Source organism: Onychostoma macrolepis, chromosome 05 (genome assembly GCF_012432095.1).
Source record: "Onychostoma macrolepis isolate SWU-2019 chromosome 05, ASM1243209v1, whole genome shotgun sequence".
NCBI lineage: Eukaryota > Metazoa > Chordata > Actinopteri > Cypriniformes > Cyprinidae > Onychostoma > Onychostoma macrolepis.
In genome coordinates, this window is record NC_081159.1 from 38,953,474 (window position 1) to 38,975,958 (window position 22,485).

Here is a 22,485-nt window from a genome sequence, read left to right on the forward strand (position 1 = left end):
AACTCCACAGCAAAACTAATCCACATTTTTCTATATTTAAAAAGTCCCAACTCACTTTCTTTAATGTTCGGCGGTGCTAACTCAAGTATGCCAAGCCTTTTGCAATTTGCTCTCTGAGACGAATTCAAGTCCAAAATGAATATCACAAACAAAACTGCCTCAAAAAAGTATAATATGCTTTCATGGCCACTTTAATATTCTCCCAAAAACCGACTCTTAGCAGCCGCAGCCAATACAGTTCCCCAACCACAAGGACTCCACACAGGGTCTCCATCCTGGCAAAAACACAGGAGTCTTTGATTGGGGAGCAGTCAGCTCCCAGCCGTCTGTTTTAACAAGAAATAGGGAAATGAGGAAAGAAATGCGGGGAATAAGAAAACAAATGTCTGTTTGGGTACAGATTAATAAGGACTCGAAGCTTCACAGGGTGCCAAGGGAAATAAAACGTGCACCCAAAGCATTCCATTCAGATGAAACCCTAAAGACTGTGTTTGGGTCAACGTAGAGTGCTTTTCAATCCGACCGAAGCTCTTAACCAGTAGCAGCACCAGAAAGAATTGCTTGAATTAGGATTCCTTCTAAACAGGTTCCCAAAAACTCCCCTTTTTGCCAATAGTCAGACAAACAAAGGGCCCCGCCCAAACTCATGCCATTGGTTGAGTCAGAAGTTGATTTGACAGATCAAACACAGCAATGATTTGAAAGCACCACAGAGTGGTCAACCAACAAATGATTTGGGTAAAGGGATGTTTTACCCAAACATTAAAAGTGTGTCATAATTTACTCATCCTTATATCGTGAATTTTATTAAATGTCCCAGTTAGGGGTGTGTAATATTTATCGTCTATGACAACATCTTAAATGTTGTTTTAACGACATACATGCCACTCAAAAAAACCCAAAAACACATCTTGAGAGTCCAAAAGCATTTACCGTGTGATGAAGCGTATACTTGTAGGTCACACATGGGCATTGACTTGGTTTTGCACTAATCAGTTGTTCCACAAGGTGGCGACACTGACCCAAGCCATTGTTTTACAGTAGAACACGAAACTAAAGAGACGGAACAACAGATGCCTGCATTGACAAGTACTTGTGTGAGAGGGTTATGAGACAGTGGCAACTTTAGTTTAAAACAGTACAAAGACATTTTTATCAGTCATAACTAAAATAAAGCAGACATTGGACTAAGATGAAGCTTTCTAGTCTGCATTCGTGTACACTATCAAATGGAGTATACTTGGGAAGGCTACGCATTTGACTATGTGTATATGCTAGTGTATGCATAAAAAATTGAAGTATACTGTGGGCTTTAGAATGCACTTAGAACGCTTCATTTTGAACAAATCGTTTGAAAGAATGAATCAATGAATCACTCATCAAGACAGGGACTTGGCGTCACCTACTGGCAGTTTTAGTGTCATATTTATCCATGACAGGCTTAAACTAGTCAAGGTACAAGCACAAAAACACACTTATCAAAAAATAAAAATAAATCATTCTGTCATCAGACAATCAAAGATATTCAACAGTGGACAAAGTATGCAGACACCTTTTTGGGATTTCTAGGCATTATTTCAAGTTGTGTTTGTCTTTTTTTTTTTTTTTTTTTTAAAGCTTGATGCTGATTTATGCCTTCACGTGAATGAGCATGAACAGGACATTTCTTAAAATTTCTCCTTAAGGCATAGAGCACGAGAACACCACCAGGGTGAATAAATGGTGACTGAATTTCCACTTTTGGGTGAACTATCCTTTTAGGGGAGTTCATACATGACACAGACTTGCAGCGTGTCCTGACATTGCATGGCATCTCAATGGTTTTATCAGTGGCCCAATTGTTTTTAAGATGTGTTGGGTTAAAAAAAAAAAGTTAAACTGTCATAAATGTCACTTGAGGATTGCATCCTTCAGTTACACTCCCTTTAGCTGAACCAGAATGTATCTTACAGTTGTTTCTGTTATTAAACTAGATTTGAAAAGTTTTACATTAAAAAAAATAAAGGTTTAATTAAAAGTTTATTTTGCCAACATGTAAAAATGACACTGTCTGTTTAGGCTGAGGGAAATGTGCTTCAAAATATGCTCTAACACGAAAAGCATGTCACTAATATACTTGCTAAATATGCTGTTTTTGTTAAATCATTGAAGACTAAACATCAGGCACATCATATTGCATCTTTCATCTGTTGCATGGATCTGTTTACTCATGACACACTGACCTAAACCATATGTAATTTTAGATGATGGAAAATGAAGACATACCAACAACTTTGGGTAGTTTCTGTCTCCTCAGAGGGATTCTGGGGAGTTTGGTGCTGATTCGACTGAATCCGCCACAGAGGATTATTTTGGCCTTCTTGCTGTTGGTGGAGTTTTCCTGGTCAGGGCTAAAAGGAGGAAGGGTGACGTTAGACCAACATTACACTGACTAGAAATGGATTGCATATTGTAGATGTGTGTTATTGTAGATCGATTGCCTTCTAGCATAAACTGTATAGAGATTGTAGATATGATGTTCAAATGAAGAAGAAATGGAGAGATACATTTGCCTCACGGGCAAACTGAGGAAATCTAGGCTCAGTTGGTCTTACGTTCTTTAGTTTTCCAGCCATTTAGAAAAGGTGGAAAGTTTAAGAAAACAGCCGACTGTGATTTCTAGAACACGAGAGTCTTGAGTTTTCCCGACTGACTGCGGAGAACAGAAGAGGCTTTCACTTCAGCGAGCTGTGAACAATTCTGATGACAGGCTTTGTTAAAAGATGATTTTTGCCAGGGGTGTAAGAACAGAGAGCGTTTGAGGGAGACACAAGGGCCACGTTCACACCGTCGATGCAGAATATCGCAGGCAGTCTGGTTATACAGCACCAAATGCAGCTGTGTTCACAAACAGTTTGTACAGTGTGAGCAGAACCACTCTAGACTAGTTGTTTAAAGCTGTTATACACTCTCAGAAATAAAGGTACAAAAGCTGTCACTGGGGCGGTACCTTTTCAAAAGGAACATGTTTGTACCTAAAAGGGTCCATTTTGGTACCTTAAAGGTACATATTTGAACCTAATAGGTACAAAAGTGTACCTTTTGAAAAGGTACCGCCCAGTGACAGCTTTTGTACCTTTATTTCTGAGAGTGTATTATAAAGAAACTTCAAAGAATTCTGAAAAAATGTATCACCGTTTCCACAAATAGCCTATATTAAGCAGCACAACTCTTTTCAACTTTGCTACACTGTAAAAAAAAAAAAAAAAGTTGAGCCAACTTTAAATTTGAAAGCAACCAACTTCAGCAGATTTTTGAGTTTTCTCAACTTGTCGTTTTAAGTTTATACAACAAAAATGTGAGAATCTCCCACAAAAATAAGTTGAAAAATAAAATAAAATCTGCTGAAGCTGGTTGCCTTAAAATTTTAAGTTGGCTCAACTTTTCTTTTTCTTTTTTTTTTTTTACAGTGTAACAACAATAAATGTTTTTGAGATGTTTATGTGACCCTGAAGACTGGAGTAATAATGCTGAAAATTCAGCTTTGCATCACAGGAATAAATTACATTTTGTAATAAACTACAATAGAAAATACGTATTTTTATATTGTAACAATATTTAAAAATGTTACACTTTTTGCTGTATTTTGGATCAAATAAATGCAGCAGTGGTGAGCGTAAAATCCAAACTTTTTAATGGTAATGTGTTTGAGTTTAAACTAGTATTTCTGATTATACAATTGTGGAAGGGGTATATCTGACACTCTCAATATTTTTTTATTTTATTTTTTATTTAAAGGTGCAGTATGTAAGTTCTATTTTTTTTTCCAAAGTAGTTCTGCCTCAAACTCACACTATTGGTTTAGCCAAATTTTAATGTCAAACCACTCAAATAATGAATGCATCCTATAAATGATTAGAATTCATTAAAATATTTAACTGTCAAATCTGAGGTTAACAAAGCATTTGCAAATTCAGAGAAGAGTTGTGAAAGTCCATTTTATGTGCAAATTACTCATATTTGTGAAAATTTCATGAATGAGACTCTTACTACAGTCTATAAATAACCTTCTAATAGTTGTCTTTAACCATTCAGAAGGCTGGGACTTACTAAGAACTGGATTGTGAAACTAGTGTTGATTTGTACTTACTTGCGGTTGTCTTTGTTGCTACAGAGGAAGCAGCAGCACAGCAGAGAGAGAAGAACCACCAGCAGGAATGTCACCAGCGTTCCCGCAGCTATTACTCCCATCCGCTGATTAGGATCTGAGAGAAAGACAGACAGAAGGAGAGTGTAAAGTTTCCAAATTTAACTCAAAACTCACTTGTGCATTCAGTTGATTCATTTAACGCAGCCTTTTTCAGGAGAGATGGAGGCTGTTCAGTGAAAACATGGCTGTAGAAGACCAAGATGCAACTGAGTTGTACGGAACAACAGGTGAAACCTTCTTCTAAATGCTCAAAGTCTGAGAAGCAATTGAAAATACTGAATTTAAAATTCAAACTAACTTGAAAGTTAATGATCCTTATAAGTACCCTGCAGAATGCTGCAATTGACCAATCAAAATCAAGAGCCGTGTAGTAATTTCCAATATTTTCAAATTGATACACAGAATAATTTCATGTTGCATCATTGCAAATGTTAGATTAAAGAGGTTTAAAATTTCCTTGAATTTTGCCTGCTAAAGAACATTCTACAGAAATGAATTAAATGTCCATTTACATTTATGCATTTAGCAGATGCTTTTATCCAAAGCGACTTACATTGCATTCAAGTTACAGTTTCTACATTTGATCAGCTCTTGCTTTCCTTTTGAATCGAACCCATGATCTTGACGTTGCTAGCGCCATGCTCTACTATTTGAGCTACAGGAAAGCTTTTACTACATGAGTTCAGGAGTTTAAGAGCTAACAGTTGTATCCTGTGAGATGCAGGACGTCTGCCAGTGTCTTCTTTGCATCTGTTGCCAACAGGCATTATCACTGGAGCATAAAGTGTAGCCATTTGGCTCTTCCGTTCATAAACAAAGACAATGTTAGGATGCTTAATTTGGCACTGGTGAGAATGAAGAATTTCAGCTGTTGGATTCACCGTATTTTTTGTCTGGATCATCCATCGTTATTAGCTCAATAATACATAGCTCAATAATTACTGGCCTTGGATGATCCGGATGAAAAATATGGTGCATACAACATGTTATGTTATTTTTATATTTTTGCAACTTCAAAAATGCCCAAAAGTGAAACACATCCAGCAGGCCGTATACAATTTATACTTCAATTTTAAAGGAATAGTTCACCCAAAAATTTAAATAGGCAATACATTTACTCAACCTCAGGTCATCCAAGATGTGAATGAGTTTGTTCAACAGTTCTTCAGAACAGATTTGGGGAAATTTAGCATTGCATCACTTGCTCACCCATGGGTCCTCTGCAGTGAATGGGTGCCGTCAGAATGAGAGTCCAAATAGCTGATAAAAACATCACAATAATTCACAAGTAATCCACACCACTCCAGTCTATCAAGCTCAGTGTTATAAGAAACAAATTCATCATTAAGATGTTTTAACTTTAAAAGACCGAACCACTTCTGGCCAAAATACGAGTCCATAATCCATAATATTGTTTCCCCAATGAAAAAGTCCATCCCCTGTTGTCCTCTCACATCAATATTCATCCACATATTTGTTTAGGACTGTTTTGAACTGTTTTTACTTGTAAACAGTGCTTGATCTGTGCATATTTCTCTCCTGATTCAGACGAGACTACTTTTTCATTGGAGAAAACAATATTAAGGATAGAGGCTTGAAGTTAAAAACATCTTGACAAATTTGTTTCTTACAGTGACACAGTTTTCTCTTCACAAGACATTAATTGATGGACTGGAGTGGTGTGAATTACTTGTGGATTATTGTGATGTTTTTAACAACTGTTTGGACTCATTTATGATGGCACCCATTCACTGCAGAGGATTCATTGGTGAGCAAGTGATCAAATGCTAAATTTCTTCAGTCTTTTCATTAAAAAAAAAAAAAAACCTCATCTACATTTTGGATGGCCTGAGGGAGAGTATATTTTCAGCAAATGTTCATTTTGGAGTGAGCTACTCCTTTTTATAAAACAGAAATGATTTTCAGCTGAACCCAAATATTCCTTGTGCAAACATTTGCTTCTAAAAACCAACTGAAAACAGTTAAAGCATAATAACTGACGACAACCCATTTGCCTCTTTGATTTGTGCTGTAGATTCTGTCACAGAAGTGTGAAGCTCAGTCCGGGTGTGGGCACATCCACACATGTCCTGAAAGCACAGCTGCATTCAAGGAAGGCCTCATTGAGGTCGGCCACGGTGACATCATTACTGCCTTCACTTAGGTCCCTGTGAAACCTCTGCTGACCCACACCTTTCCTCATTACTGTCTCTCTCTCTCTCTTGCTCTCTTCCTGTAGTATTTCTCTCAGCTGTGTGAAACAACCTCGGCTCTAACTAGCTCGACGAGCAGGCAGGAAAAGAGCCAAAAAACACAGCCGTAAAAATAAGACACCACTCTGGAAACACCATCAGGGCCGCCATGTTAAACTGCTGCTGTCTACAGCAGTGACCTACATAGTGAGGACTACGCAGGCATGTTACCAATAGCAACTATGTTTTTATTTGCCTGCACAACAAGTTTCTCCTAGATTTTTAAAGAAAAAACGAATGATTTCTACCCCATTCCTTAACTTTAATCCAGTCAGGGCCGTAGCTGGGGTTTGCGGGGCCCCGTTGCAGGTTGTACCAGTGGACCCTGTTTGAAATTGTTTAATTTGTATGTTCGTTCTTATTATTTATGTGTGCTATTTCACACAATGTTTACGTTTTTTTAAGTTTGTAGGTGTCCAGGTACAGAAACCGAATAATCAAATGTAAAATAGCACTGCATAGTCTGTAAAATGTGAAAATTATATATATAGTTAAACCAAAATATATTCAGACACCTTCAACATTTCTCACATTATCACAGTTTATTTGCTATAGTTTAGAACATGGTAATAAAATATGACAAGAACTCAGAGTTAAACTGTGTCAGAACAAATTCATCTTGATAATGTCAGATAACTTACAAGGTATGTAATGGATTACAATCAATCAAAAATTCAGACAACTGTTAGTATGACAATATATAACTATCAATACTTTGTTGACCAATTACCAAGCAATGCTTAATTTTGTTCAGTCTGTGGTGTAAAAAGGTCACATTAGCAATTAAAGAAAAAACACTTAAGCAAAACATGATCAGGTCAAAGTGTCTGAATAATTTTTGGTCACAATTTTTTTTAAATAAATTTTACTGGTAGTCCACTGTATGAAGAATTTTGGGGTATAATCACAGTTTACTTTATTTTACTATACTCACTCACATAAATTAACTATAGTGTCCTGCACCCACTAGTAAAAAAATATCAAAAATTATATCTGGTGTCTGAATAATTTTTGGTCTGTCTGTGGATTAATTAGTGTTAAAACTACAAAGTCATTCAGTCAAGAGCAGTGAGTGATTTTCTTTCTTTCATTTTCTTGGATTAACATGAAGGACACCGACAGCAGCTAGTAAATTAGTCATGGTCACTTTAAGAGACACTGCATCCAATCCAATATAATAATGCCCGGTCTCATGAAAATACGTATAAATATTATGCCAAAAGAAAAAAAAGAAAACTTGTGGTATTAATGCGTAAAAATGGACTTTGGTGTTTACATGCTACGCACGTTTTTGGCATGCATATAATACGCATTTTTCACGTGCATATGATACGAAATTTGTTGGCATGCATATGATACGCAGTTTTCACGTACATATGATACGCATCTACACCACAACCCTAATCCTACCCATCGAGTAGCATAGACACGCCAAAGTCCATTTTTACGTATCAATACCACGAGTTTTCGTTTTTATTTGGCGTACTATTTATATGCACTTTAATGAGATCGGGTTGAATGATGCACATCTGATTTCTTTCTCAACTGTTTACTTTAACTTACGACATAACCAACAGTTTTTTCGAGGATTCTCTCCAAGACGGGTATTTTGACATCTATTTTTCGGTACAAGAGCAAGAAGAAGCAAATTCGGTGTTCAAGCGCTTTGAGACGTGTCTCTCTGTGTGCACCCTGTGTGCACAGAACACCGCGTGCTTTTTCTGTTTGCAAGTTTAAACTGCGATTTGTATTTGTTTGTTCAGACGCAGGAGGACGCGAAGTAGAGCTTGGTTCGGTCTTGCTGCATGCGCACCGAACACGGCGTGCGAGTAGGCCTACTCAGTTGAGTTTTTCAGCTTCTTGTGTTTGAATGCTTTAAATTTATGTTTAAATTGGCAAGGTTTAAACACACGTGCATATGATATGCTTTCGTGACGATGCGCAGCAGTGGCCCGTCACCTGTCCTGAGCGTCTTTTTAGGCTGGCCTCAGCCAGTCGGTTGATATCGCCGGGGGGCCCCCCCTCAGCCTTGGGCCCCTGTAATCATCACCACCTTTCACCCCACTAGCGACGGGCCTGAATCCAGTGATAGTGAAGATTATGCTGCATTGAAGTTAATGAGCCTTATATATACACTAGCTTAAAGAGTAGTGAGTAATGAATTGAATTTTGGGATTGTGTCTCACTCAAAGCAATCAAACAGCTTCAACAACTATGAAAAAAGCACACAAATCCTATGTACTGCCAAAGAAATACATATATGCTTTTTATTAGCATTCTAGCTAACAATTTTATGTTCTGGGAAATGTTTTTATTAGGTTATGAAAGTGTTACTTTTCTTGATTATTCAGATGTTTTGGCATGATTTTGTAAAATATATACATTGATAAAATAAGATAAATGTATAGGATAATCAGACTTGGTTTCAGAGAATTTATATTGGAAATAAATGTATTTTTCTTACCCCATATGCAAATATTTTTTATTGTTTTAAGCATAAACCTAACAAAACTTTTGCTTAACAAGAAAATAGTAAAATATGGTAACACTTTACTTAACGACTTTATATAAAATGCATTCCAAAAGTAGTTTTTATGCATTAGTTATGCCTTGTAATACACCTTATAATGCATTGTTTGACCTCAACAGTTACAATACATTCTGAAACTTATTTTTTTCATTGTTATACTTTTAGAAAGTATAATGCATTAACACACCTGACAAACAAACCTTCAAATATTATATATTTGTTTATTTATGAAAAGATATAATGCATTAGAATGTACTTTATGAATACCTTTATAATGCATTATATATAAAGGCTTTAGGTAGAGATGTATACTCTGAAAATAAATCTTCTTGTAAACAAAGCTATTTGTTTTAAGGATATTTACATATTTTAATGGAAAGCGAAACACCATTAATGGTTTAGAAACTGATATTGTGAACTACTTTAATGGTACTTTTTTTGTCCTGTTTAGGGGAAAAACATACCCATTTTGCGCACCATTGACAAAAACAGTTTAGCCTGGAAAAATCAGGGTGGCTGTAATACAATGCATAATGACGTGATGTCATGCTGCATTTGCTGTATCTAAAAACATCTCGTTCCACCTTTACTAACCAATGTGCTCGCAAATCCGTTGAGAGTCAAAAGGTTGAATCTTAAGTTGACCTTGGCAACTGGGCAGCTGTTCCCCCCTCCCTTTAACGTAATGGAAAAAATGACTGATGCTGGACCCCACAAGTATGTCTCAACACTTTAAGAGTTCTGTGTCTCCATAGCAAATGATATAACAGAAAGCTCGAGAAATTACATTTGCTTTTCCCAAAGAGAGACAGGAAGGGTTTCTTACATAGGTTGCAGGCCCCTGACACTGGGTTGCAGTTCTTGTCGTGACATGGACAGACCTGGGCACAGTTCACTCCAAACTGACCCAACTCACAGGTCAAGTTGCAGCTAAAATGAGTAGAAATACAAAGAGCACATAAACAACACTGATGGGAAAAAAACAATACAAGCATTGTGTGTACATAGCAAAAGGAGTTTCCAGTGAAAATGGAACAAGGCAGTTTGGGGAATTAAAGGCAATTATGTTGATATTGGAAATGCAAGAACAGGGAAGAGGAATTTAGCATTTCCAAGGAATGAAACAAGAACAGATATTTTCATTTAAAGACTCTGAACTGAAACTGATAAAACATTTTAAAGTGTCTTTCTGAGAAAAAAAAAAAAGTTTTAAGTAACAATGAATTCTATTTCAATGCGTCCTCTGATCTTGCCTTTCAGATCTTCGATCAAGTGATGTTTCATCAACCGAAAATAAAGGTGTGATATGATTCAAGTGTAGTTTGTGGTAAATATTAGAATCATTTTCAATAGTATTTAATATGTAGTGATTGGTCTTACTCAACAGATAGATTGAAATAATCTGATCAAGTGAAATAAACTAATTTGCAGTTCAGAATGCAGATATTACAAGGATATCACCATTGGCCATTTTAGAAGTAAAAGATGAATATTCTAACAATTTATATTTGTTTATTTAATTTTTCACTATCATTCAAAAGTTTGAGGTCAGTAGGATTTTTATTTAAATGTATACTTGTATTCAGCAAGGATGCATTAAATTGATCAAAAGTGACAGTAAAGACATTTAAAATGTTTTTTTTTTTTTTGGTCCCACTTTATGTTAGGTGGCCTTAACTATATGTACTTACATTTAAATTAATCATTCGGTATAATGCACTTATTGTGTACATACATGTTTTTACATTGTACTTATGTTTTTTAAAATACCTATATGTAATTACATCTGTAATTAATTTCTGTAATTACATTTATAATTACACTGTTGACCCATCCCTTACACCTTAACCCACCCTTAAACCTACCCAGACCACCAAACCTGTGCCTAACCTTACCCGTATCCCACCTCAATAGCAGCAGAAGTGTTTTGCAATACAGTACGAACACAATAGTACATTGTACTTATTTTTTGATGTAAGTACATAGTAGTTAAGGCCACCTAATATAAAGTGTGACCTTTTTTTTTTTGTATTAATAAATAAACAGAAATCTAAATCTATAAAGATGTCGATTTCAAATGAATGCATTTTCTATTCATCAGAGTTCTGAGAAAAAAAAACAAAAACAACTATAAAGGTTTCCACAAAAAATATTAAGCAGCTCAGCATTGATTATGATAAGTAATAAATGTTTCTTAAGCAGCAAATCATCCTATTAGAATGATTTGTAAAGGACACTGAAAATTCAGATTTGCCATTACAGAAATATTATTAAATAAAAAGTTTATAAACCAAAAAACAGATACCGTAAGACTGAAATTGTCTTCTGAACAAAGTTTTAGTGAAATCTGAACATTTAAGCGATTAATATTAGTAAGTCTTGCAATCGTAATTATAGTCAACAGAGTATCAAAAATGCTTTCCTTCTGTTATAAGGGCAAAGATATGATTTTCCTCGCAAAACAAACAATTATGTGTTTATGTGATGCTCCACCGAGGATCATCATGTCTTTCTATGATGGACATGTTTAGTGCCTCTGTTTACAATGAATCAATGCCCATTTAATCATTTTTGGTGTCCTGTTTTGCACACTGTAATTTGTTTAAAGGTTTACTCATCTTTAAGCCATTTAGGATGACTCTTAGGATGATTCATTGGTTAATGAAAACAGGCCTAGATATCAAGATGACCTTAATTTGTGCATGACTCAGATGTGACTTACTATGTCCCATAGAAGCCAGGGTCACAGAGACACTCTCCTGTGGCAAAATGGCAGTCTCCATTAAAACAATGGCTGCAGTCTTTTTCACAGTTTTCTCCATAGGTGCCGTTAGGACAGCGCACCTCACAGCTGAATACAGAGAGAGAAAGAGGTGGAGGTTATACAAATAGTCAATTTCAAATTTGATTTTAGTTTTCATCAAAACAGTCTCCAAGAAAATACTTAATGAGCAGCAACATATGAAAACTTTCAGAGATTAATTCACTAGGTACACTTCCACTATTGTGTATGATATTTAATAGCAACGACCTCTGTTTTAATTACTGATCACATTCAATTTAGTTTAATCAAGCTAGTTTACAGCAAATATTAGTATTGTAGATTGTGCTTCATTCATAAAAATCAGCGTTATTTGCCTGATACTATTGATGTTTGATCAGCATATCAGCTGATTAGAATGATTTTTTCATTATAATCAGCATATTAGAATGATTTCTGAAGGATCATGTGACACTGAAGACCTCGAACAATGATACTGAAAATTCAGCTTTATATCACAGGAATAAATTACATTTTAAAATATATTAAAACAGAAAACAGTTATTTTAAATTGTAATAATATTTCACATTTTTACAGTTCTTAATCAAATAAATGCAGCCTTGATGAGCACAAAAGACTTTCATAAACATTAAAACATCTTACCAACCACAAATGTTTGAATGGTAGTGTATTGATGTATCAGTGGTTTTATGTACTTCAATTTATGTTTTAATTATTATTTGATTTGCATAATTCCTTAAGTGAAGTGGCTGTTTCACTAAAAACAATGCAGATAGTATATGTAAATAAACAGCGCTGACATAATTATTTTTTTAGTGAACTCCCCCCTCACTTGTCAACTTTGTATTTTTGTTTCGTTCTTGTTTTATTAACAGTATTTTTTTAATAACAGTTGGCTACAATGGCCAAAATTGCATACCGATCTCCAATCCAGCCGGGATTGCAGTGGGAACACTTCCCATTGATCCGGTTGCAGAAGTGACCGTCTTTGCATGGTGGACACTGATCCTTACAGTTCTCTCCGAAGTAACCCTCTGCACACATCTGATCACATTTTGTCCCATTCCAGCCGCTCGCACACGTTTCACAGTGACCCTCCGTCACCTTACAGGGCTGCTGGCCTTTACAGTGGCCACACCTGGAGCAACAGAAACAAGAGAAGACCGGACGGTTCAGGTACAGTCAAAACCAGAATATACCAAAAATGTTTTTTCATACTCAGTACTTTTGTCTTGTCAAATATCTAAACATTCTTAAATCAAGAAAAAAATACTTTAGATATTAAGTCTTGTTTTCAAATCAAAATTAAGTGAGTTTATGTTTAAAACAAGGTCAAATGTCTGCCAATAATGTCAGAATAATCTACTTAATTCAAAAGGAAAACAAGATTTTGTTTTGTTTTGTTTTTTTAAACAAATTTAAATAATTTTGATATTTTATTCAGAAAACAATACCTTATGTCATTTTGCTTTTCAAGTAAATATATCTTGATTTAAGAATTTTTTGACATTTGTATTGCAAAACTAACAACCCAACCCCCCCCCCCCCATGATATGGCAATAAAATTACAAAAATATAAAGCTTTAAAAACCAATATTCTGTACACAGATTTTTTTTAAAAAAGATTTACTGTTTTGAAAAGCAATATTGTGAAATATGCTGATTTGATGCTTTTATTATTGGTCCTCAGTTGTAAAAAATGGTTCTTAATATTATCAAAATTGAGTTTCTGCTGCTTAACATTTTTGTGGTAACTCTAATATATATATATATATATATTTTTTTTTTTTTCAGGATTATTTGATGAATAGATGATAGAAAGTTCAAAACAACTGCATTTATTTGAAATATAAATCTTTTGTAATATTATAAGTGTCTGTACTGTGACTTTTTATCAATTTTATGCACCCTTGCTGGAAAAACAAACAAAACAAAAAATAAAAACAATTAATTTCCTTTTTGTATTTTTAAAATCTTACTTACCCCTTTTGTATACGGGAGTATAACTTTAGTACGGTAGTACATCACAATTTCCACAAAACTTTTTTCAACATTGAGATTTAATAATAATAATAATAATAATCAACATATTAGTATCATTTCTGAAGGATCATGTGACACTTAAGACACTGGAGTAATGATGCTGAAAATTCAGCTTTGCGTCATAAAATTAAAAATAGAATAAAATAGAAAATAGTTATTTGAAATTGAAATAATATTTCACAACAGTTTTACTGTATTTTTGATGAAATAAATGCAGCCACAGTAAGCATAAGATACTTCTTCCTCACTTGTTTTTGCAGTTCTGTCCATAGAATCCAGCTGGACATGGCTCCCGGCATAGCTTTCCTCTGTATCCAGGTTTACAGGTACACGATCCATCCACAGGGTTACACTTCCCGTTGGCGCACTGACAGTGCCGTTCACAACGCTGACCCCAGAGCCTCTCCCTGCACTGACATCGGCCCGTAAACTGCTCACAAGGCGAGTTGTTACATACACACTGAGCGCCGCAGTTCCGGCCGAACCAGCCGGGGTTGCAGATGCACCGGCCCGAGTTCTGGTCGCACACCGAGTTGATGCTGCAGTAGCAGTTGTTGTTGCACTGCGGCCCCCAGTACCCGGCATGGCAGGTGCATTTGCCCGTCTCCTGGTCACATTTCCCTTTCTGACAGTTGCAGGGCTTCTCACAGTTCTCACCCCAGCGGTTTGGGTAGCACGTGCACTTCCCGGTCACGTCGTCGCATTTTCCGTTAGGGTGACACGTGCACATGCCCTTGCAGTCTGGACCCCAGAACTGAGCGGGACACTCTAGAGGAGTCAGAAAAAGCACAGCGTCAAAGGAAAAGAAACATGTTTACTGTGCAACTGGGAAGCTGAAAGAAGCATGAAATATCTATTTTGTAAATAAAATGCTTATTATAAGTGTGTTATATTGTAAATACACTACCATGCTCACCAAGGTGCATTTAATTGCTCAAAATACAGTAAAAACAGTAATATTGTGAACTATTATTACAATTTAAAACTTTCTGTCTTAATATATTTTTAAAATGTAATTTAGACATATGACGCAAAGCTGAATATTCAGCATCATTACGTCAGTCTTCAGTGTCACATGATCCTTCAGAAATCATTCTAATATGCTGATTTGCTGAAGAAACATTTCCTATTATTATTGACATTAAAAACAGTTTTTGCTGCTTAATATTTTTGTGGAAATTGTAATACATTTCTTTTCAGGATACTTTGATGAATAGAAAGTTCAAAAGAACAGCATTTGAAATAGAAATATTTTGTAACATTAAAAATACTGTCGCTTTATACTAATTCAATGCATCCTTGCTGAATAAATTATTAATGTCATAAAAAAGTTACTGACTGCAAACTTTTGAATAGGAGTTAAGTTAAATATTATTGATCAATATGACTTCTTCGTACTCAAGTGGTCTTGTTTTCATCATTAGAATTGAGGAATCAATTCAGAGGTGAAGGAACTTTATGAAAATTATGAGCGATTATGATATTTCTTCTTTAGAATAAGAGACATATTCAAATAGAGCCAAATGGCTCAATTTTGAAGTCACGTTTTCTTTAAAGTCTGCTGAAATTGGTTGCTAATGTTAACAGTGCTGTTCATTTCACAAGAAGAATTTGGAGTGGAACACTGAAAGATTTGCCTTTGGTTTTGATCATTTGATCATCATTTGATATTTTTTTTAAGAGCAACTTATTGGACAAAAATTTGGATAAAGTATTTTTAGTCCACTTGTCAATTGTAGCTATATTAGCATATAGATTACCTCAAAGCTAACTGACGTGGAGTAAAAAGCAGTACAATTAAAATTAGCTAGATGAACTCACTTGTGTCACAACTTGCCCCAAAATATCCATGACGACAGCGGCATTCGTTTGGTCGGACACACACCTCGTTCTCATTACAAGTGAAGTTACCTTCGCAGAGAGCTGAGGGGAGAAGGACATAATCAAGAAATAAATCAAGTGACACTCAGGAAGTGATCTAACATACAGGAAATGTCACTTACGCGTTAAACACTCCTCGCCTTGCTGCGCCCATCCGCTGCAACATGTAAACCCTGGTGACCTGAAGATAAGATGACAAATCAAGGTCAAATTAAGTGCACTCTCTTATTGGTTAAGGAATATTCAATATATACCACATTAAGCTGCTGTCTGGAAGGACAGCTGATCGTTAAACATTTGCGTCAGCATATTTTGCAAATGCCTTGACCAAAGTTTCAACTGTCCATGAGAGATTTAAGCATGTGGCTCTTGAGGAATATTGCAAATGTCTGGATGCCATCTGTAGCTTCTCCTGAGCTTCACAAGCGCAGATGTTTCAGATAGCAAACATACACTGACTCGCATCCAGTCGCACAAGCACAAGCGTAAGCATTCATTCCATTCTCCACCCTCTCGCCGACAGCAGTCATGCGAACCAGACGAGCTGTTTGAAGCAATAACTTTGTTGCATCGTCAAATGAGCGACTGAATCCAAAATAAGGCCTGATTTGATTAGCAATGCAAATGTCCTTCATTAGGCCAGTAAGTTAGTCTAATAAACAGTCTGGACTCCATATAAACAGAAAGCTTTGAAATAGCCTTTCCGAATATTAAATTGAGCTTGTTCAAATGCAGTAGGTTCTTCTAAATCCAAAATATAAAATGTCTTTATTCGTTAAAAACCCCCAAATAACTCTCAATCTCATTCGCAGTTCTTCATGCACCAATTCTGAATACATATTCAGTGACTAATGACTTAAATTTGGTTCACTTTCCTCAAATGAAGCTATCTTAATGCTTCAGAAGAATTGAAATATAGTGCATGAGTCATATGCATCTCCTTTGTGTTCCACAGAAGAAAGTAAGTCATACGGGTTTGGAAAGACATTAGTGTGAGTAAATGATGACAGAATTTTCATTTTTTTGCACAAATTACTCTTTTAATCTATCACATATGATCCCGGCGGAATTTTGCATGTGTCTGCGGTGGATGTTTTATTCAAAGCATCTCACAACAGGCCTGCTGCAGCAACTTGTATGCATTTCTTTGACAGAAAATGATGGGAGGAAGAGGGAGGAATGGTTTTTGGACACAATAAGGACTGGAATTTAACCCATTTCTCCCATATGACCACCACAGCACAATGTATCTGTAATTTTCAACATGCATGTTTGTAGACATGCAACATGCATGTTTGAGTCAGTTTTTTTTTTTTTTTTTTAAATCAATTAATACTTTATTCAGCAAGGAGACATTAAATTGATCAAAGGTGACAGTAAAGACATGTTTTTTGTAAAGACAAAAAATGTTACAGAAGATTTTATATATATATATAAAAGATTTCTTTCAAAATATATATTTTTTAAATCTTACCAACTTCACATTTTTGAACAGTAATGTTTATATACATACATAAACACAAATTTGTATATTGCTAATCATAATACTAAACATCTAAAAAAATGACTTTTATATTTAGCTTATATATTTTTATTTTTAATGTAGGTATTTATCCTTTAAATTCTTCACAAAAAATAATAATAATAATAATAATATATATATATTGGACTTTAAATTTCGTACACTACCAAGTTTGGGCTCAGTAAGATTTTTCAATTTTCTCAATACAGAAAAATGTTTATCGTTTTATAAGTGCTGTCAACGATTCATCCAAAATAAAACTTTTACTGTGTACATTTATTATGTATATATAAATACAAACACATGCATGTACGTATATATTTAAGTTTATATACCAAATATATTTATATATAATATAAATTATATGAATATAAATATATACATGTAAATATTTTCAAAATATATACTGTGTGTGTTTTTATATATACATAATATATATACACATTACGCACACATATATTATGTGAACAAAAACTTTTATTTTGGATGCATTTGACAGCAGGAGTTTTTATCAACTGTTTTCAACATCGATAATAATAATAAATGTTCCTTGAGCACTAAATTAATGTATTAGAATGATTCGTGAAGGATCATGTGACACTGAAGACTGGAGTAATGATGCTGAAAATTCAGCTTTTACATCACTTTTTACATCTGCTTTTAAAATATATTGAAATAGAAAACTGTTATTTTAAATTATAATAATATTTCACAATATTACTGTTTTTACTGTATTTTTGATAAATTAAATGCAGCCTTGGTGAGCGTAAGACACCAACCAATTTTTTTTAACCAACCCCAAACTTTTGAACTGAGTGTATATCAAGCGATTCAATGGACAATATGTGTAAGTGCAGTTTCATTTAAGGACACTCTAACATTCCATGCATGAAAAACAAAATTATCTTCCTACTCTTCTTTAAACCTTTGAAATTATCCCTGCTATCTCTACTTCAAGTGGCTTACCCTTAAAATTTAATACTCTCTAAGTGCTCCTTGGATATAAGACATATGCCGCCCCTCATATTCCTCCACATGTGACCCCAGAGAGGCCTTGTCCACACTTTGGCTTCCTCTGAAGCGTGGGGGCCGCTTTCTGCCTTCAGTCAGAGTTTGTTTAGCCTATGTGTGCGTGTCTTAGCCAGACATGATCTACACCACAGCCCTGACTTCTCTGCTCTGTGTCAAACCCAACAAACACACTGCAGCCAGAACACGAAGCTAGGACCGCGGATGAAAGCTTAAACAAATGGAAATTGAGCATCAGTCAACAGCTAGGGGGCCAAACTTGATTCAGCAACAATAAAGTCCTGTGTGGAAATTCTGAGCAATTTTGTGAAACGAACGTGAACTTCCTGTCAACGTCTGTGGTGGGTGAGAATCTCTGTTTGTGAGAATACAAACTAGATCATATCTGGTGGATTCCATTCTGATCTCAAGTACAACGATAGCCATCTGGAGCCAGTAATCGCAAAGTAAACAAACTTCTAAACAACAGAGTAAACCATTCAGTGCTTAACACTGCTAGTAGAATTCCCCTAAAATGCCAAGTGAGAAGAAATACAACATCATTTTGAGATAAACACATCTAAATTCAGCTGTTTTACATAACATATTGTGCTTTGAATTAAAATCATGAACCTCACGATGTCATTTTGTATGATTATTAGAACATGTTGGATATATATATATATATATATATATATATATATATATCAGCCAGGCCAATTAATCGACTGTTTAGAGATTATTTCCAGGTTCACCATGCTCAACTACTTTTCTTAAGTATTATTGTTAATATTTTGTCAAATAAATGTTTATTTAATGGCAGCAATTCTTCTACCATTAGAAGTACAGTTCAAAAGTTTGGGGTAAGTGTCTCTGTGTGTGTGTGTGTGTGTGTGTGTGTGTTTAGCTAATACTTTTATTTGGCAAGAGTGCATTAAATTGATTATAAATGTCTTTGATGTCGCAAAATATTTATATTTCAAATAAATGTTGTTCTTTTGAACTTTCAATTCATCAAAGAATCCTGTATACCAGTTTCCACAAAAATATAAAGCAGCATATGTTTTCAACATTGACAATAATAAGAAATGTTTCTTGAGCGGCAAATCAGCATATTAGAATGATTTCTGAAGGACCATGTGACACTGAAGACTGGAGTAATGATGGAGTAAAGACTGGAGAAATTCAGCTTTGCGTCACAGGAATAAATTACATTTTTTACAAATATATTAAAACAGTTATTTTAAATTGTAAAAATATTTCACAATATTACTGTTTATTGTACAAAAGCTGTCACTGGGGCAGTACCTTTTCAAAAGGTACATGTTTGTACCTAAAGGGCCCATTTTGTACCTTAAATGTACATATTAGTACTTAAAGTGTACATATTTGAACCTAATAGGTACAAAAGTGTACCTTTTGAAAAGGTACCGCCCCAGTGACAGCTTTTGTACCTTTATTTCTGAGAGTGTAGAGTGTAGTATCAAAAGTATGTAGGTCACTTCTTTGCACTATTCTCAGTCATGGCTCACTTGATGGAAAAGAGCAGCTTTAACATGCTGATAACTCCTTTTGTGTTCCACAGGGGGAGAACAATCACAGATGATGACAGAATTTATGTAGTTTAAAGCAGATCTGCAGAAGTTTTGACCAACCACATCATTTAGACACATGGATTTCTGCTATAGCATGTTAGACAAGCACCACCCCCGAAATAATTATAAAAGGTATAAACACAGTTTTTTGAAAATGCACGAGAAAAGGCTAAAACAAATCTCTCAGTTTGAAATTCAATGTGGAAGTGCTTCTGATAACTGTTAGATAAGTTCATCCTGCTCACTAGATATAACCATTGGCATTAGCTATTATATAAAGTCAATCACTGGTTTTGTTTCCTCTGATGTCTGTGCAATATTTATTTGTAAATGTTTTGATTTGTAATTTCATAAATTTTAACATCAATACTATTATCAAGACTGCGATGAGCTTTTTTCATCGATTCTTAAAGGGATAGTTCACCAAAAAAACATTTACTCACTCTCCTATTGTTCTAAGCCTGTAAGAATTTCCTCCTTCTGTTGAACTTTGAAGAAACAATGCTTGTAACCAAATAGTTGCTGTTTGGTTATCCATATTCTTCAAAATATCTTCAACAGACAAAATTTGGAAGAACATGAGGGTGAGTTAATGATGACAACATTTTCATTTTGGGGTGAAATATCCCTTTAATGAAATGTAGGTCATATATACAGTTTGTTGTGGGTAATTGTTGCACCCTCGATGACCTTACAGGTCAGGGAAGAGTTTACAATCTGTAGTGACTGTGGAACTGTACAGGTCATTTTTTCCCCCTGTTTCAAACTCTGAAATAGTGAGCGGAGTATAGTAAAGTGAAAGATTATTACAAAATATTTGATAAAGAATTATGCTTGTTTTTCTCCTTTAAACTAATATAAAACATTTGTTTGCACTAATAAGTAATAAGGATTTTAATGCCGATTCATTTAATTGTTCTTTTGGACAGACTTTTATACAATTTCTAAACTATGCCACGACTTCAGTGCTTCAGTGCTTGAGTATTTGGTATCGCCCCCTATCCCTCAATGTGTGTCAGGGACCCAGATGTGAAACAGGATGACTGACACAAATCATTTGTATTTGGAACAACATCACACACAATGGTAGTACAGTTTTAAAAGGCATGTTTGAAAGTCACTTATTTCTGTGCACTTTCATATATATTGTGATTAATTAGTGTTATAACAAACATATAGTGAAATAACAAACAACCTGTCCTTATCTTTAACTTTAAAAACATAGATTAATGTAAAAGATAAGTCATTTTTAACTTTAAATCTTAATTTAAATACCTCTATGTTCATGACTGTTTTCTTGGAGCTCACCGAAATGGGCCTAGTGTTTAATTGCTGCATTTAATTACTGCTGCATTCAAAAAACTTTAATTTAATCACTTTGATTTTCATAGCCTACCTATTCACATAAGGCCTTTGTACTTGCTTGATATCATGCATCACGTCTACCGTGTGATCAGAAGACATTACTGCTTTCTTTTACCCCCTAGAAGTTATTCATCCGACTTACCCTGGAACTTTGCACACGTTCCTACCCTTTGGATTGAGTTCTTGACTGAAAACAGGGCACAAGCATAGAAGCAAAAGCACTAAAACCGCCAAAGTGCCCTTTAGATCCATGGTAGAAGAAACAGCATCTCTCCATGCGCCTCTTCTGCTCAGCATTCCTTTTCTTTACAATCTCTAGAAGTTCAGATGGGTTATTCTGTATCTTCAAAGTCTCAAAACCGTCGACTTCAATAGTTTGAAAGTTATTTTATCCGCATAAATCGTTTATCCACTCGCTTTCAGACTCCAAGGGCTGAGGCAGAGAAGAGAAAAGAGGAGGAGAGGGCGCACAGAAGTTATAAAACCAAACAGTTATTCCCTCCGTCCAGCCCCAGTTCCTGAGGAGAACTTCTGCTTTTATTATGCGCTCCAAACACTGGTGGATGTAACTGGTGCATAGTTGGAAATTTCTGACACCCTGATATTCCCAATTTCCCGCTATTAATCCCAAAATGCAGGTTTTCAGAGAGGATATGCTGCTTCAGACCTTGTCAAGAAAAAAAAAAAAAAAAAGCTCTGCAAAACTTTATGTGCGTCCATTTTGGAAAAGAAACGGGAACTTTTAAAAGGATCGTTGTTCTCTTTTCAGAAGGGAAATTCCTAATTAGTGATCCTATCTCTGGCTATGGCTCTTGGGAATTCGGTGCGCCTGCTCTCTTTGGCGTGCAGCGGTTTCCCAAATTCTGACCGAAACCACCCGAGCAGCTCCTCATCGAGTGGGTGTGACTATAGTGTGTATGCTTAGGACCCATCCAGCCCCCCTTACTGCCCCGTCAAACACGCTGCCGGTCTCTCTCCTCATTAATGCGCACGCGCGCACAAGTTTACCCATGCAATAAACTTTAGTTGTTTTATGTAATGTAATAACTACCCACCCATAATTATAACCACAAAAAGAGAAATATTAGAATTGTAAAAGTAAATAAACGAATATAAAGAAACAGATAAATAGGCCAGATTAAGCCCAACGACCCAATATAGGCCTACATATGTGCATGTGGTAATATTGTGTGTAAGTCACACAGCACAATTATTTTTACACTTAAATTTTTTATTTAAAAGCAGTCAATAAGTACAGATTCTTCCCCTCATTTATTATGATATAGACTTAATGTAATTTATTAATATAATGTTTGT

General features: G+C 35.3%; 1 protein-coding gene across 1 annotated transcript in view; it reads right to left on the minus strand.

Moving 5' to 3' along the window:
• The window catches only part of scarf2 (scavenger receptor class F, member 2), a 34,590-nt gene extending 12,541 nt beyond the window's left edge, over positions 1-22,049 (minus strand). Inside the window, exons 1-9 of the mRNA XM_058777262.1 lie at positions 21,311-22,049; positions 15,801-15,859; positions 15,619-15,720; positions 14,046-14,565; positions 12,674-12,892; positions 11,694-11,822; positions 9,798-9,901; positions 4,130-4,244; positions 2,266-2,390 (exon numbers count right to left, since the gene is read on the minus strand). Of these exons, the coding sequence (XP_058633245.1) occupies positions 2,266-2,390; positions 4,130-4,244; positions 9,798-9,901; positions 11,694-11,822; positions 12,674-12,892; positions 14,046-14,565; positions 15,619-15,720; positions 15,801-15,859; positions 21,311-21,465 (1,528 nt within the window). The 5' untranslated portion in view covers positions 21,466-22,049. The remainder of the gene's footprint in view (positions 1-2,265; positions 2,391-4,129; positions 4,245-9,797; positions 9,902-11,693; positions 11,823-12,673; positions 12,893-14,045; positions 14,566-15,618; positions 15,721-15,800; positions 15,860-21,310) is intronic.
• Positions 22,050-22,485: the final 436 nt, after the last annotated feature.